At 37.5% G+C, this 14,965-nt stretch overlaps 1 protein-coding gene across 1 annotated transcript in view; it reads right to left on the minus strand.

Moving 5' to 3' along the window:
- Positions 1 to 2,674: 2,674 nt before the first annotated feature.
- Positions 2,675 to 14,965, minus strand: part of LOC129755658 (uncharacterized) — a 105,583-nt gene continuing 93,292 nt past the window's right edge. The window contains exon 5 of the mRNA XM_055752272.1: positions 2,675 to 3,693. Coding sequence (XP_055608247.1) covers positions 3,459 to 3,693 — 235 coding nt within the window. The 3' untranslated portion in view covers positions 2,675 to 3,458. The remainder of the gene's footprint in view (positions 3,694 to 14,965) is intronic.

A 14,965-nucleotide genomic window follows, 5' to 3' on the forward strand; every position in this document is an offset into this window, starting at 1 on the left:
ATGCTCAAACTAGTAGGTTTCTAGCGCACCAATTTACTACCGTATCGAGAAATTGCTGTAATATGTGACAATCGGATAAACTGTTTATGACCATAAAAACTTTCAAATCGTCTGCTTACAGGAGTACTCCGCATCCAACAAGCAGTAAATTTATGTCGTTGCAGAATAGTGTGAACAACAGCGGGCCTAAGTTACTACCTAGTGGTACTCCTGAAGTTGGGATGAAATCTACAGTTTCAGATGATCCAATTTTAACAGCTAGACGACGATTAGTTAGGTAGCTTCTGATCCATGCACATAGTCTTTCGGATAATCCCAAACGTTGCAACTTTTGAAGCAGAATTACGTGATTAACTGAATCAAATGCAGCAGTAATGTCCGTGTAGATTGCGTCAACTAGCTTGCCACTATCCATATTGGATATACAGAATGATGTGAACACTGTCAAGTTTGACGTTACCGAGCGTTTCGGAAAAAAATCCGTGCTGATTATCTGAGATCCAATTACGACAAGCTGAAAACATGACATCGTTGACAATTCTCTCTGAGACCTTCGAGCAGGCCGCTAGCGATGTGACACCTCGGTAATTGCGCACCTCTTGCTTATCACCTTTTTTGAAGATTGGGCTCATAAAAGAGTTTCTCCACATGGCAGGAAATTGCTCTAGTCCAATGGACTGATTGAAAATATAGGTTAGATGCTTCAATAGTAGAGGGAGGCACTTTTTGAACACGCAAGCAGGTATCCCATCCTGTCCAGCTGAAGTAGATTCCTCGCTTATAACAAACACGTCGAGGTTTAGCACATCCATGGGCAATCGTCTGATGGCTGCGTTAATTTGATCTGCGGTTGGCGATTGTATTGAGAATACACTGGAGAAGTGCTCCGAAAATAAATTACATTTTTCAACAAGTGATACGGCAGTTCTATCGTCTAAATGCAGCTGCGCAGGCAGACCAGATTCCTTTCATTTGGTATTAACAAATTTCCAAAACTTGTTCGGATTGCGGCGAAGCTCACTCTGAGTACGATCCACATAGCGACGGTAGCATAGTCGATTGTAGACCCAGTATTGCCTGGTAGCGTTGTTAAGTTGCAGTTTAATTAACGGACACCTGGAGTTAGTAAATTTTCGCAGCAATTTTTACGAAGCTGTGTGACTTACAGTCAAAAGTTCTTTTTCTGGGCTTTTGTTGATTTTTTGTAACACTTTTTACGAACAAAATACTTCCACTGTGTTCAAAATTTTATGTTGTTTTTAAACTTATAATGGCGTTCGTGGTGTACTCATAGAGTATGGTTGTTGGTATGTAATTTTTTGGTTTCTTTTTTCGTATTTTCCGAGACACTGAAAAATGTTGTGGTATGAAATGTGTATGATGTCTGTGTCTTTTTTAACATTAATAGACGAATTTGTAGTTTTATGTCACAACTTTTTCGGTAAGAATTTTTTAGATTCAATAGACGTAAACTCAATTTTATGATAAATTTCCCTGATGAAGATCCTATAAGGATCGAAACGTTGGATATGTAAAAAATTTATAATTCAGAATTTCGTATTAGGAGTACATATTTCGAAATTTTCTTACCAAATCTCGGATTCTGAACTCTCATTCGGAGTTCTGAAAATCTAAATTGGTTCGGATTTCTGATTCTTAACTTAGAATACTCCGCTCACATTGAATATTGTGTCTGTGAAAAAGTTGTTAAAACCTTTGGTTTTTCAAGTTGTTCAATGCATTTAGAATGATATGCCTTTTACGATTTTTTTAAATTTTACTTCTAGTTAAACTCAATCTTTCACACGATTACACTGCTGGCTGTAGTTTCAATAATTATTTACAGAAATTTCATTTCATTTCATTCAGTTTACTTTCTTTGACATGACCAAAAGTTGATCATGGTGTTATTCTGAGATTTTGAAATCAAATTTGAACGCTTATTTCAAATTCAGTTTTCAAACCATGAACACTAAGTGGTGTTTTTTGTTTCAATCCCGAAGTAAGAGCTAAAAATGAAAAAAAACATATAAAAAATTGAAAGTTTCCCTTTTCTAAGAGTGGGTTTTATGAAAATTAACATAGTTATGATCTTTTCAAGTTTTGTTCCTTTTTCAAACATTTCAATTCTTGCATGAAACGAAATCGACTTGACATCAGTTCTAGAGTTCATCCGAAATGGTTTAATTTCCAAAGAGGTGAAAGAAACAACATTTTTTCCCAACAAATTTCGAAAAACACCAAATTCTTTTTCAACATTTTCTTGGACATATAGGTATATAAATTCATTCCTTCAACTTGCCTGAAAATCCTAGCTTTCCTGATAGACTTCTTTTTTTAAACAATTTTGAAATTTTTTAAAATTTCGAAATGAGTCATATAAAATTTATGTTTTGAAGTTTAATTTTCTGTTCAGAAACTTCAGGACGTAAGAATAATTCCAGTTCAATTTTTTTTAAACATTTGGAGTTCATTATTTTTCTTTGTCCTCTTCATGCATATGTTAAATTTTGTTTTGTATTTTCAACATATTTTTTTTATAAATTAAAATTGTCAAGATGGTTTGAGTTTTCAACTATGAAAACCCAAATGGTTGGTCATTAAACTTAAATAAAATATACCTATCATTTTGGTAAATTATAAAAAAAATGTTTTTCATACTTTAAATACTCAAATACTGCATTCCATCCACGTTTCATCAGGGAGCAGATACAACTACTTTGTTCTATAGATCACCCGTTGTTCTTCACTTTTTACGTTATAATTTACAATGTATTGACTTATTCTTGTTTTTTTCCGTTCCTATTTTGATTTTCATCATTTACCTAGAGATTAACTGTGCTACAAATAAGACTCATTTAAGATTCCTATTACAAGTTTTGATTTCAATGTTATTTTTAACTTTAGTATGAATTTTGGTTTCGGTTTTTTTGATTCTGACGACTGCTTCTCGTAGAGCAGAACATTTTCTCTGTGTTAGTATAAATTCCTTCCAGCATTAGTGCAGTGTACCTTTGTTTTCCGGTTGGTCCGGCGATAAGAACGCCCTTCTTTTTGGGGGGAGGCGTCGCTTAGTGACTATTTAATATATTTTACATCGATCGAAGCTACAAAAGCTGATTTTATGTTTTTTTTTTCTTAAGTTGGGTGAGAGATTTGTGCCGCTATTTTGTACAAACAATGAATGTGGACAATGTTGGGAATCTTCCTCCGGATGACCCGACGCTGAATACCTGATGCCTAATTCTGTGTCTCCTGATCTTATTAATAATTCTCATTTTCCAACCGTGACATCCTGGTCGCACCGGGAAAGATAACCCTCTTTTCTACTACAAACTAGTAAGGTAGGTACCCCACTTCTATATTATAGCGATCTAACTAAACGCTACGATGGTTCACAGTTTTCATAAATTATTCGCCCGATGCGGTTGATTAGGCAGCTAGTTGTTCCCACTTTGTTAGCTTCCGGTAGTGGCGACGTCAAGCTGAAAGGATCGGTGCTGCAAGGACGCCATCGCTCGGCTGCTGCTGTTGCTGTTGGTGAGAGCTTCTGGACGTCTACGGTACAGCACGCAACCCAGAACTGCACCGAGTGCGGTGAGGTAAACCATCAAGGAGCGAACTGGATCCGGTTTGGTGCTTCCGTTGCACGCGTCGGCATCGTTGCAACTCTGCAGGCACCCATGGACGTATCTGTTCGGGATGAGAGAGAAAAAAACCCAGAGATTATAAGACGATAAAATTCATGAGATCGATTATGGTTGATGAGGTTATTAGGAGAATATTACATAGAAATGTCCTTCATAATTCAAATTCATCTCCGAAAAAATGGTTTCTTCATTGCTGTTGAGAGATGTTTTATCTTAAAAAAAAATTAAGATTTGAAAGACATTGCATCTGGATATTTTTTAAACAGAAATTCCCTGTAAACATCGAAATTTATACCACATTGCGAATAAAAGCAATGAGAGAAGAAAAAATGAATTTCCTAATATTTATAGCATATTTAGAATAAAGGGCTTTCGGTAATATGAAAGAATTAAAGGTTTCACATCTTGTCCATTAACCACACGTCCAAAGTTTACCTATTAGTCAGTGTATAGAGTATTCGCTGAGGGTCATTACTTTTATGAAAGAGTCCATCTCAATTTGAAAGACACTGTTCTATATAACAAGGATTTTGCACGTTTTTGTACGGCTTTTTACATGATTTTTCGCAATTAGCACGGGTTTCGCTATTAACACGGATGTCCTTGTCAATTGAAACCACTCAGTAATTAGAAGTAGGGGGTAGCTAAGCTCTGAAACTGGAAATTTGAATCATAAGATCTGATACCAGAGACTTGAGACTTGAGCCATGAGACATGAGACATGAGATAAAAGACATCAGATCTGTGACATGAAATATAAGACGTGAATATAAAGGCGTAGGAACCGGTACCTACCGGACCCGGTAGGAACAAGACGAGAAGGGGCGCAACGAACGAGGTGGTTAGACCAAGTGGAGCGTGATCTGGCGAACGTGGGGTGCCCGAGAAATTGGAGAACGGTTGCCATGGACCGAGTGCTCCCTCCTTACATTTCATTTCTCACCTCCGTCTTCGTTTCTCTTACATCTTAGTTCCCACTTCTCAAACCAAACAGATCATTTTTCACATCTCATTTCTAACTTCTCACTTCTCACGCCTCACGGCTCATGTCTCACGCCTGACATCTAACCTCTCACCTTCTCACCTCATCAGGTTTCACTTTTCGCGTCTCATTTTTCACACCTATCTTCTCGCTTCTCACGTCTCACTTTTCACGTGTCTCTTCTCACGTCTTATGTCTCACTTCTCACGTCAAACAGATCATTTTTCACATCTCATTTCTGATTTCTTACTTCTCACAGCTCATGGCTCATGTCTCAAGCCTAACATCTTACTTCTCACATCTCTTTTTCATTTCTCAAACTTCACTTCTCACGTCTCAATTTTCATGTCTCATTTTTCGTAACTTACGTCTCACTTTTACTTCTCACGTCTCACGTCTCACGCCTCATTTCTCATGTCTCACTTCTCGCGTCTCATTTCACACGTCTTTCGTCTCACTTTTCGTTTTCACGTCTCACTCTTCACATCTCACTTCATACGTGCTACGTCTTACTTCGCACGTCCCGCGTTTTTATCACGAGCCACTTCTGGTTTCTCAAATTTCCTTCATCACATCTCACATCGCACTTCTCTGATCTTACGACTCCATATTACGAGTTCCATGTTTCATGTCTTAACTCCGTTTTTTGTTCAAGAAAGCAGAACAGTGCAGTGGCGACTGATAATTTTGGTTTGTTTATTTTGGCGTCAACCTCGAGAAGAGTCTCGCAACTCCCGACAAATGCTTTTTTGAAAAACTCAATTTCTAGAAGACCTACACAGCAAAAAATGAGGACATTCAATTTGAATCAAATTAATATATCATTACACTGAACGCTATAATGTCATGTAAAAATACATTCTGCCAAAAACAGAGACACACAAATGTCAACAAAGTGTTAAGTCAAGTCGTGCACCAGAGTATTTTATTGAAGCAGTTTTCCCGCTAGTAAATTAATCGATTTTGTTGGTGATTGTTGTCGATTTTGCATGTGATGTAATTTTACAGATTTTTTTCGTGGGGTGAAGTCAAATCTAGGATGGAAAATGATTTATTTCTTTAAAATAATGGAATCATAACGATCATTTGTTACGTTCCTTCGTATCAAATGACACACTAGCCTCAGTGCGTGTTCCACTTACTTATGTTAATAAAATTTCAATTCACAGCTATAATTATGATTTAAAATACGTACCCATCTTAACGTATTCTTTACTATTCCAAATGTATATAATTGGCCTTTTACATTACACTGAGTGGCAAAAACTTCTTGAACTTTTTATGAATACTTTGAAATGAAAATGAGAAATTTTAATACCTTGAACGGTTCTTGTTGTGTTTCTTGTTTGAAATTGTTTGGTTTAACATGTTCATTGTTTTTCACTTTCAAGGCTGGGTTTCTTAAAAACCCTGTTTTAGATATAATTTTTGTTTTGCTGGTGCCTATGTTTTAAAAATGTTAAGAAAAAAAAACAACCTTAACCATATTCCAGGGTAGAACATAATTTTTTTTCCAATTAAGGTAATGTATATTTCCGAAAATTTAGTTCGATTTATTATGATCGGGAATTCCCAGGATTTTTTTTAATAATTTCTTGGGATTTGAGAAATCCCGAAATAGACTCTCTAGGCAAGATTGATGCTCTGTCCCGTATCCACCGGGTATACTACAGTCTCCTTTAGCTTAGTCAGTAATGCGTTGGCCAAGAAAGCCGAATATTGCGTGTTTAAATCCTGCACAGTTCAGTCAGTAAATGTTTATTCGACATTTTCAAAGAAAAAGTATTTTTGATTTTCTTTAACTTCTTTGTCAATCTAACCTTTCCTGATGGATTCATTTCGAATAAAATAAAAAGAATAATACTAAGATCTTTTGTATACTAAGAATCCGTTTGTTTTTGGCAATATTTGATTTTGGCAACATCCGATTTTTGCACATGTGCCATAATCAAACAGTTTTTTGGAACGACATTGCCTTATATTTTCCGTTACATCAGGACTAATATAAATCAGACAGGCACCATAAATACGCTTATACGTTCTGAAATGGTTACAAAATACAACTACAAAACCCCTTTTTTAAATAATTAAGTACTCGAAAATGACAAAATTGATGATAATTTCATATAATCAAAAAACAAACACAATCAAAACACTGGAAATTACAAAAAATAACTTAAAAAAGATAAAAAACGACAAAAAAAAATAGCAAATATGACAAAAAAAAAAAAAACAAATATTGTGAACAAAACAAGACAAGCGCTAATCGCATCAAAAACATGATATACTTAAAATGGACTTAAAATTATGTTAATAATGATTATGAGTTTTTTTTTCGTAAAATAAAACGTCCGATTTTGGCAACACAAAATTATGGAGAGTCTTGCCAAAATCAAACGGGGTCTATATAATCAAATCGAATCAATCAAATTTTAATATAATTCTTTGAAATCTTGGCCTCAGGTTGTGCCGAAAAAATACAAAAAAGCTTAAAAAGCCTTCTATACCTCCATACGCTTTTTTCAGTAACAGGAACATGGCTTCGACGCTGCTCGCCACTTCAGAGTCTTTTCATAACCAACGCCAAAATTTTCATAACTAAGCCACTTCACTACCACAAATATCTCAAGGATCAGGGATCAGTAGAAACATTCTTCGGCAAAAATAAATTCCTGATTATTTTTAAGGTTTTTCATGGAAAAGATCAAACCTGTGTCTCTGGAAGGACCCCTGTGCTGTTTTTTGAGTGTAAAGTGTTACTTCAAGACCAATACTGCTAACCACTCAGCACTGAATCCTCGGTGATGTACTGAAGCCGTTTGGTAGGAAGATTTTTTTTTCGGAATTCAGCAAGAATTCCTTCAAGCGTCTCAAGCACTTCAAGCATCCCCAAAATCGAACGACTCCTAGATCGCGAGAACTGGAGTACTTGGAAGTTTGCGGTGCAAACTCTTTTAGAACTCGAAGAGTTCTGGAGCACCGTCAAGCCGGAGCGCAAGCCGGATGGAACCTACGAAGCCGTCGACGGTGCAAAGAATAGGAAGGCACGAGCGAAGGTGATTTTGCTGATCGATCCCATCAATTATGACTACGTCATGGACGCCAGGACTGCTCGAGAAGTATGGGAGAAATTGGATTCCGCATTCGAGGACCGTGGTCCGGACATAAAGGTTGGTGTGGGTTGGTCTTCTTCAATGATTCACAAAAAAACCGATCTGTCATTCTGCGATTCCATGGCCGACTACGTGAACACCATCATTTCGGCTGGTCATCAACTGAACAATATCGGTTTTCAAATTTCCGAGGAGTGGATTGGTTCCATGCTCCTGGCAGGGCTTCCATCGGAGTACCGTCCCATGATAATGGCCCTGGAGAATTCCGGGCTCACCATCACAATCAAGACAAAGTTGCTGCAAGAGCTCCAAATCCCTACGGTTGATGCGGCGCTTTCATCAAAAAAGCGATACGATGATGGTGGTCCAGGCAGCGGTAGCAGCAAACAGACGAAATCGGTTCCCCCCCAAAGGCCCAAAGTTTCGAAAATGCCACAAGTACGGACATTTAGCGAAGGATTGTAGGAGCACCAAATCGAACAACGTTTTTTTCACTGCTTTCTTCACGCATCAAGCTGTGAAAAACGACGAATTCGATTTTCGACTCTGGAGCGAGTGTCCATATGACGAAATCTCGCGAGTTGCTGGATAACATGAAGCCCTCAAGCGGAACGGTGGTAGCAGCAGACGGAAAAGCATGCAGATCAAAGCAACAGGTTCAGTTGTTTTGCGTCCACATTGCCACGATGACGATACTCTTGTTAGAGAAGTTCAGTATCTACCGGAACTATCAGTCAATTTGCTTTCCGTCAACCAAACCAACCAAAGGCCACCGAATGATTTTTGACAAATCAGGCTGCAAGGTACTGAATCAAGCCGGCGAAGGACTAGCGACAGGAAAACGTTCCAGCGATATTTTCAAACTGGAGCAGTTTGGATGCCTGGTCATCAAAGGATTCTCTCAGCGAAAGGGGGTGGACTACGACGAAACCTACTCATCCGTGGTTCTCCACAGTCCCCTGAGATACCTTTTCGTCTTGGCATTTAAGCACGATCTACACATCGACCAGATGGATGCAATCACCGCGTTCCAACAAGGTTATTTGGAAGAGGAGATCTTCATGGAACAGCCGCCATGCTTCGAAGAACCTGGACGCTCTGGACAGCGACCGCTAGTATGTCGCCTGAAAAAGGCGTCGTGATTTTCGCAAGCGACAAGACCGAAAAAGATTACATCAAAATGAAGCTAAGCAGTACGTTCCGAATAAAGGATTTGGGACCAGTGCGGAACTGCTTGGGCATCCCAGTCACCTGACTGGAGGACACCATCGCGCTGGACCAAGAGGCATTCATCGAGACCGTTCTGGAAAAGTTCCAGATCCAGAATGCCAAGCCGGTAGCTATCCCGTTGAATCCTGGTGTCAAGCTAACCAAGCTGATGTCGAGCGATGGACGTGATGGCGAACGTACACTGTAAATTTTTGCCTCGATTTCCAGCAAAAAAAATTGCTGGAAACGTTCAGCAATCCGAATTTTTGCTGGAAACCAGCAATCGGTTTTCGAATTGCTGGATTTTTCAGCATTCGGTTATGTGCTTGTCATTTTTGCTGAAAAATCAGCAATCGGTTTTCATATTGCTGGACTTTCCAGCAATTGATCTAGTTTGCTGGAAAATCAGCAATCGAGTTTGTTTTTGTTTCGTACGCTGAAGTAAGGTGAGATTCTATTTTACGAATTTAGGTTAAGTTAATATAATTATTTTATTTTCCTCTATATTCTAGCAACCAGGCATCAAGTCAAGGGTAAGTTTTCATTGTACAGGTAGATATTCCATAGAAGATACTAATCAAAACTATTTTTTGCAGGTGGCGGATGATCAACATTTTGGCACAAAGCGGCCACCCCAGAGCCGGTGTTAGAAAGTTGTGAAAAAAAGAAGTTTTTTTTGGAAAATAAATTAATCCCTTATTGCAAATGGGAGAAAATAATTGATTTTATTGCTTATTTTATGCACAGCCAATATTAAACTTTAATTTTGAATTGAAATATAAATTTCATACTAAATACTGCCGGTTGTGTTGAAAGAAATAGCTGGTTTCCAGCAATCTGGATTGCTGATTTTCCAGCAATTTGAATTGCTGGAAACCAGCATTATCGTTTGCTGTTTTTTCCAGCAATTGAAATTGCTGGAAATTTTGCTGGAAAGTCAGCGGGACAAAAACCAGCAAAATTTTGCTGGTTTCCAGCAAAAAAAAATTTGCTGTGTATGGAAAAGGTTCCAAATCAAGAGGCGGTTGGCTGCTTAATGTATTTGGCGCAATGCACCCGACCCGACATCCTTTTTGCGGTCAATAGGTTAGGTCGCTTCAACTAAGTGGTTTCAAGTTATTATTTGTATGTATTGCTCATAACTTTTCAAAATATCTTACAGAAATTGATAATTTAGCTGAAACTTGATTTTTTACAATTCCCCATAACATGAAATATTTCGCAAATAGGTATGTAGAAACATGTCATGAACCAAATGTGATTGAAACTCGCATGCAAGTTTATCTAGAAGAAAAGCTCCCATGTTTTCAAAAGCCTTTTCATATTGAAGACTGTAAATTTGGAGAAGATCGGTGGACTTTGCATTTTCCAAAATTCATTTATTTATATGCACAATTTTTATTTCTTGTTCAGTTTTAGCATATTAGATCAATCATTTGACAATCAAACGCTATAACTGGTGGTTTCCTGATTAATTTTCTAAATTCATAATCTATCTCTCAAAAATACAATCTCTGTGCATCATTGCAATGAAACGCGAGCAATCATAATCCGAATTTTAGCAATAAAGTTTATCAGAAATAACTGTGAACGGGAGGATAAACATTTTAAAACTCGCTAAAGAATGGTTACTCCGGAATAGGACAGTTCTCCGAGAACTGAAAAATATAATAATAACCCTAGTTTGTATGAGTATGTAAGTGATCTGATTCTGTGAACTGCTATGATGTTGAGTTGTGAATTCATATGAGAATGGGCATACACCGGACTAACCATTTAAAAAGAAGTAGCTTCTTACCAAATCTTCTGTGACAGATCCTAGATTCTAGAGATGATGACATAGTGGAATCTTTGTAGTTAAATAATTGTGTTAATTCATTTTGCAACATACAGAATGTAACTGTTCACGAAGAATTGCTTTAAGAATATTATAATCAGAGATGTTAAAATCGCGAGTCTACATACTCGCACTTTGCCCTTCTTTGCAGAACGATTTTATTTCGTTAAACTCAATCTGCAATGATGCTATCTAAAGTTCAACTCGGAAAGCATCAGGAAGTAAGCTTCGGGTAAACTCGGCAGGAGTAAACAGCAATCGGGGGAGAAACATCAGCGAAGCAAAAGAACAGTTCAGCGAATTAAAGAAAAAATCGTTTTCGTTCGGCAGCCGAACACATCAATCGGACAACGCATGGGGGCGTGGCTAAAAGTGATAGATGCAAGGGAACGGGAAACGAGCGAGAGAAGGTTGCGAGGAATGTTAACTCGGTCCGTCGGGCAACGATCGCTCGTGAGCATTCGTGTACGGTAAGCTTCGTTCTGTTGTTTCATTGGTGTGATTTTATTCCTGCGAGGAGGGGAAAACATCAACTCGGAACTGTTCTCTTCGTTTTGTGTGCAATCACGTCATGATTGGAACGAAGATAAAATCAATCTGCACACAACAAGTTAAACTCGGAAAAAATCAGCCGAATGATTCTTTCCGAGGCGAGTTTAAACACCGCTGATTATAATTTAATTTCCTTTATTTTGGTAAAATGAATACTTTAATGTTTAGTAATAATTTATCAACTGAATAGCTAAAAAAATGAAATTAAAAGTGCAAAATTTGAATCTCAAAACAACTATCTACACATGCATTCTTAGAAAATTATGGAATAACCTAATGGGAAATATTTGGTGAGTGATGTTTTAGTACGTTGCCAAAGTGAAACACAATGCATGCTGATAATTTTTCTAGAATGTCCGAACCTGTTAATTCAGGTGGGTGTGTGGGTGGGTGGGCGCCTGTGTTTCAGTGGATGGTGTGAGGAGTTCAACGTTGGTTTCTGGTGTGAGGAGTTGAACGTTGTACATGTATTTGTATCTCCCTTGGGCTGATTGGGATTCACTAGATTATTAAGGTGTATACTATGCATTATTGGCTCGGGCTTGCATGCCAATGTTTAGCGTATGGTTATTGTTCTGACGTGACAGTGACCACTATCCCCATGCTTGGGTATAATAAATAAATATTTATATATATGAATGGATGAGTCTGCGTGCGAGTATTTTCGTAAGAGAGGGAGGGAAGGGGGGGGGGGGGGGTTGTCTGCAGGAACCCAAATCAAAAACATCCTTTAAATAATACCATTTACACTATTTGCCACTCATTATTACCATAGATAGTTCTTTAACTATTACTATTTCAGAGGCAAGATAGAAATTGTACAACAAATTTTCAAAAAGAATCTAGGCCAATTCTTGCTTCAAATAAAATGATTCAAACAACACAATATGATAAGGATTAAAAAAACGTTTAAGCATAACGTATTATAAATATATAAAACAGTTCATTGCACTATCAGATCAGATCGTTTTGAAAATTTGTTAGTACCTCAGGAATAAATGCTAGGATTTCGAAATATTTGATTTTCGTTTGTGGTTGAATGATTTTGTTTTCGATTTTCATTAATGTTCCCTTGAACTTGGCGCTGTTGAAGTTTTATTTTTATAAACATAGGTTTATAATCCTTATTACGTTGTTCATGTTAGTCAGAATTTCTGACCACAAGCCTCATAGTTAGTGCTAAGAGTTTCAGTAGGAAACTTTAGGAGCATAGGAGGTGTAGGACGAAATCATCACCCGCAATGCTGGCCTAGCATCTCCTAGGGTCAACCTTTCCCAACTTTACTAACAATGTTCCAAAACCTCCTCACGTTTATGGATGGGTCGTAGAGATCTCTGCATCTATCTGTAAAGTAAACGTTGACTAACATTCCTTGCCCCTTCCTCACACAGTCCGCAGGGTTCGGCCAGGGCACCATCAACATTCTGTGGGGGCTAGTTTTCCATTTTAAGAGATTTTATAATCTGAGGCAACGAAATGGGAGACCTAGCTTCTATTGGAATTATAAGTCAGGAAATGTTCCACAATCTTGAAAGAGAAGATGTTGCAAATCCGACCGACTGTAATTTCATAAAACGGAGAGTTGTTGCGTAGCGCCAACCGAAGTTTTAGGCGACTGCTCCTGCGAATGCGAATGCGAATGCGAATAGGTTAAGTCGCTTCAACAAAAAACCATCCACTGGGAAGCAGTGAAACACGTTCTGCGGTACCTAAATAACAGTGAAAATGTGGAGCGATGACCAAAAAAAAGGTCATCGCTTTGAGCAAAATTTCAGTTACTTTAACCCTCATCCGCATTAGAGTGTCATTTTGGCACTATTGCAAGTTTGAATGCTTGTAACTTTTTTCAGAAGCTTCAAAAAAGAAAAATTTCTTCAGGGACTCTAAATGAATTCGAAAGTTCTTTAATATTGCATCTTTATTTATGGACGAACCCTGGAAGCCTGGACAAATAAACTCCCTTTTCCGACTTAAAGTGTCATTTTGATACTCCAAAAGTAAAGTCTATTTAATTCGTTTGAATTATTTTGAACTTAATACAAAAATTATATCAATAGAATCCTTGTAATGTCAGTAAAATATGTTTAGAACATTATATATAGCTAAAGCTTATAGTTTTCTCGTTATTCAGCATGAAAGAACAAAAAATCTAAAAACATGCCCAAGGAAAAGTGCTGTAGTTCATATATTACACGTTCAAAAAATATTTGCTTTATGCATATGAAAGCTGAAGTTAATGTCTACATCATGAAGCCAATAATCATGAATAATGATGCGACATTACAAGGTTTCTAGTGATATATGTAAGTTTCATTGTAATCGGTTAGATATAAAAAGAGTTATGACGATTTTAGCTTGGAGTGTCAAATTGACACTCCTAGTGCTGATTAGGGTAATGAAATCTAATGCGGATGAGGGTTAACGTAGCCTGATTTCGCCTGTTTCCTGATTTTTGAAAAAAAATATTGGCAACCCTGCCTTTGGGTAATGTTCGTTTTGTTTTTCTCACATTAATGCCATATTCGTTTTCATCCTGGTGGTGCACCGGTAGTGCACCAAGTGCTGTCAAAGCGTTTTTTTTTTATATGAAGATGACAGCAGTTGGTGCACATCCATCTTTCCACCAGATGAAAACGAATATGGCATAAGTTTGATGTTTGTGGTTGATTTTCCTCAAAATGACAAGTGAAAGCCGCAAATCAGCATTGCGTTTTTTTTAAAGGGGTTGAAGCCTTGAAGCACTGCAAACAAACTGATATACGGCCTACTTCGAAGCTTCATAGCCTTAAGGCTTATCAGTACTCAAGTGCTGTTATTTAACCATTATTTGGCTTATAATAGAGCTTAATGGTTTATTGGGTGAACCACTTCACTACCACAAACTTCTCAAGGAGGGTCAGCAGAAGCATATTTTGGCATGAATAAATAGCTGGAATTTGTTTACGGTTTTTCATGAAAAAGATCAAACCTGTTCATCGGTGACGTACTAAAGCCGAGCACAATGGAGCATTTTGGTTCAGATGTATTCACAGCTTCACTAGGATTGGAGCTTGACGAATTCCGCAAAATCGACCATTGTCATCTGTAAAAAGCTGTTTTTCCGCTTTCGGGACTTTAGGGTCAAAACTACTTGCCTGCCAAACCTAGAGGTATAGCTAGGTATAGCTAAAACAACATCCAATGAAATTCATCTTGTAGGAAAAACTCTCAGCTTCGCAATACGGTACCGGAGATGTCCAATAGAATTGCACTGATAGTGTCATTCGCAACTGATGGAAGGAATGTATTGAGAATGTTTTTTCGTTTAATGTTTCCTCCAACGTTCCATTGAATAATTCTTGAAATTCAGGTTGTTCAATTTGAATTGTTTTTAATCAAGGTTACGGGTTTGAAATTTTTTCAAAAATTTCAGGAACTTTTTTGTCAATGTCACCCTGTATATGGGAATGTTTTCTTGTTCGTCAAGTTATGTCATGAGACGGAATACTATGTAAATAAAATAAAAATGGGAGTGTTTTCTAAACTAGTTTCACTTAACGTAATTTCTTTTGAGATTGGCTAAGTTTTGAAACTTTTGTGTTACCCTTTTAAGTTAAAATAATAAATAATCAGCCAAAAACA

This window comes from Uranotaenia lowii, chromosome 3, assembly GCF_029784155.1.
Source record: "Uranotaenia lowii strain MFRU-FL chromosome 3, ASM2978415v1, whole genome shotgun sequence".
Lineage (NCBI taxonomy): Eukaryota > Metazoa > Arthropoda > Insecta > Diptera > Culicidae > Uranotaenia > Uranotaenia lowii.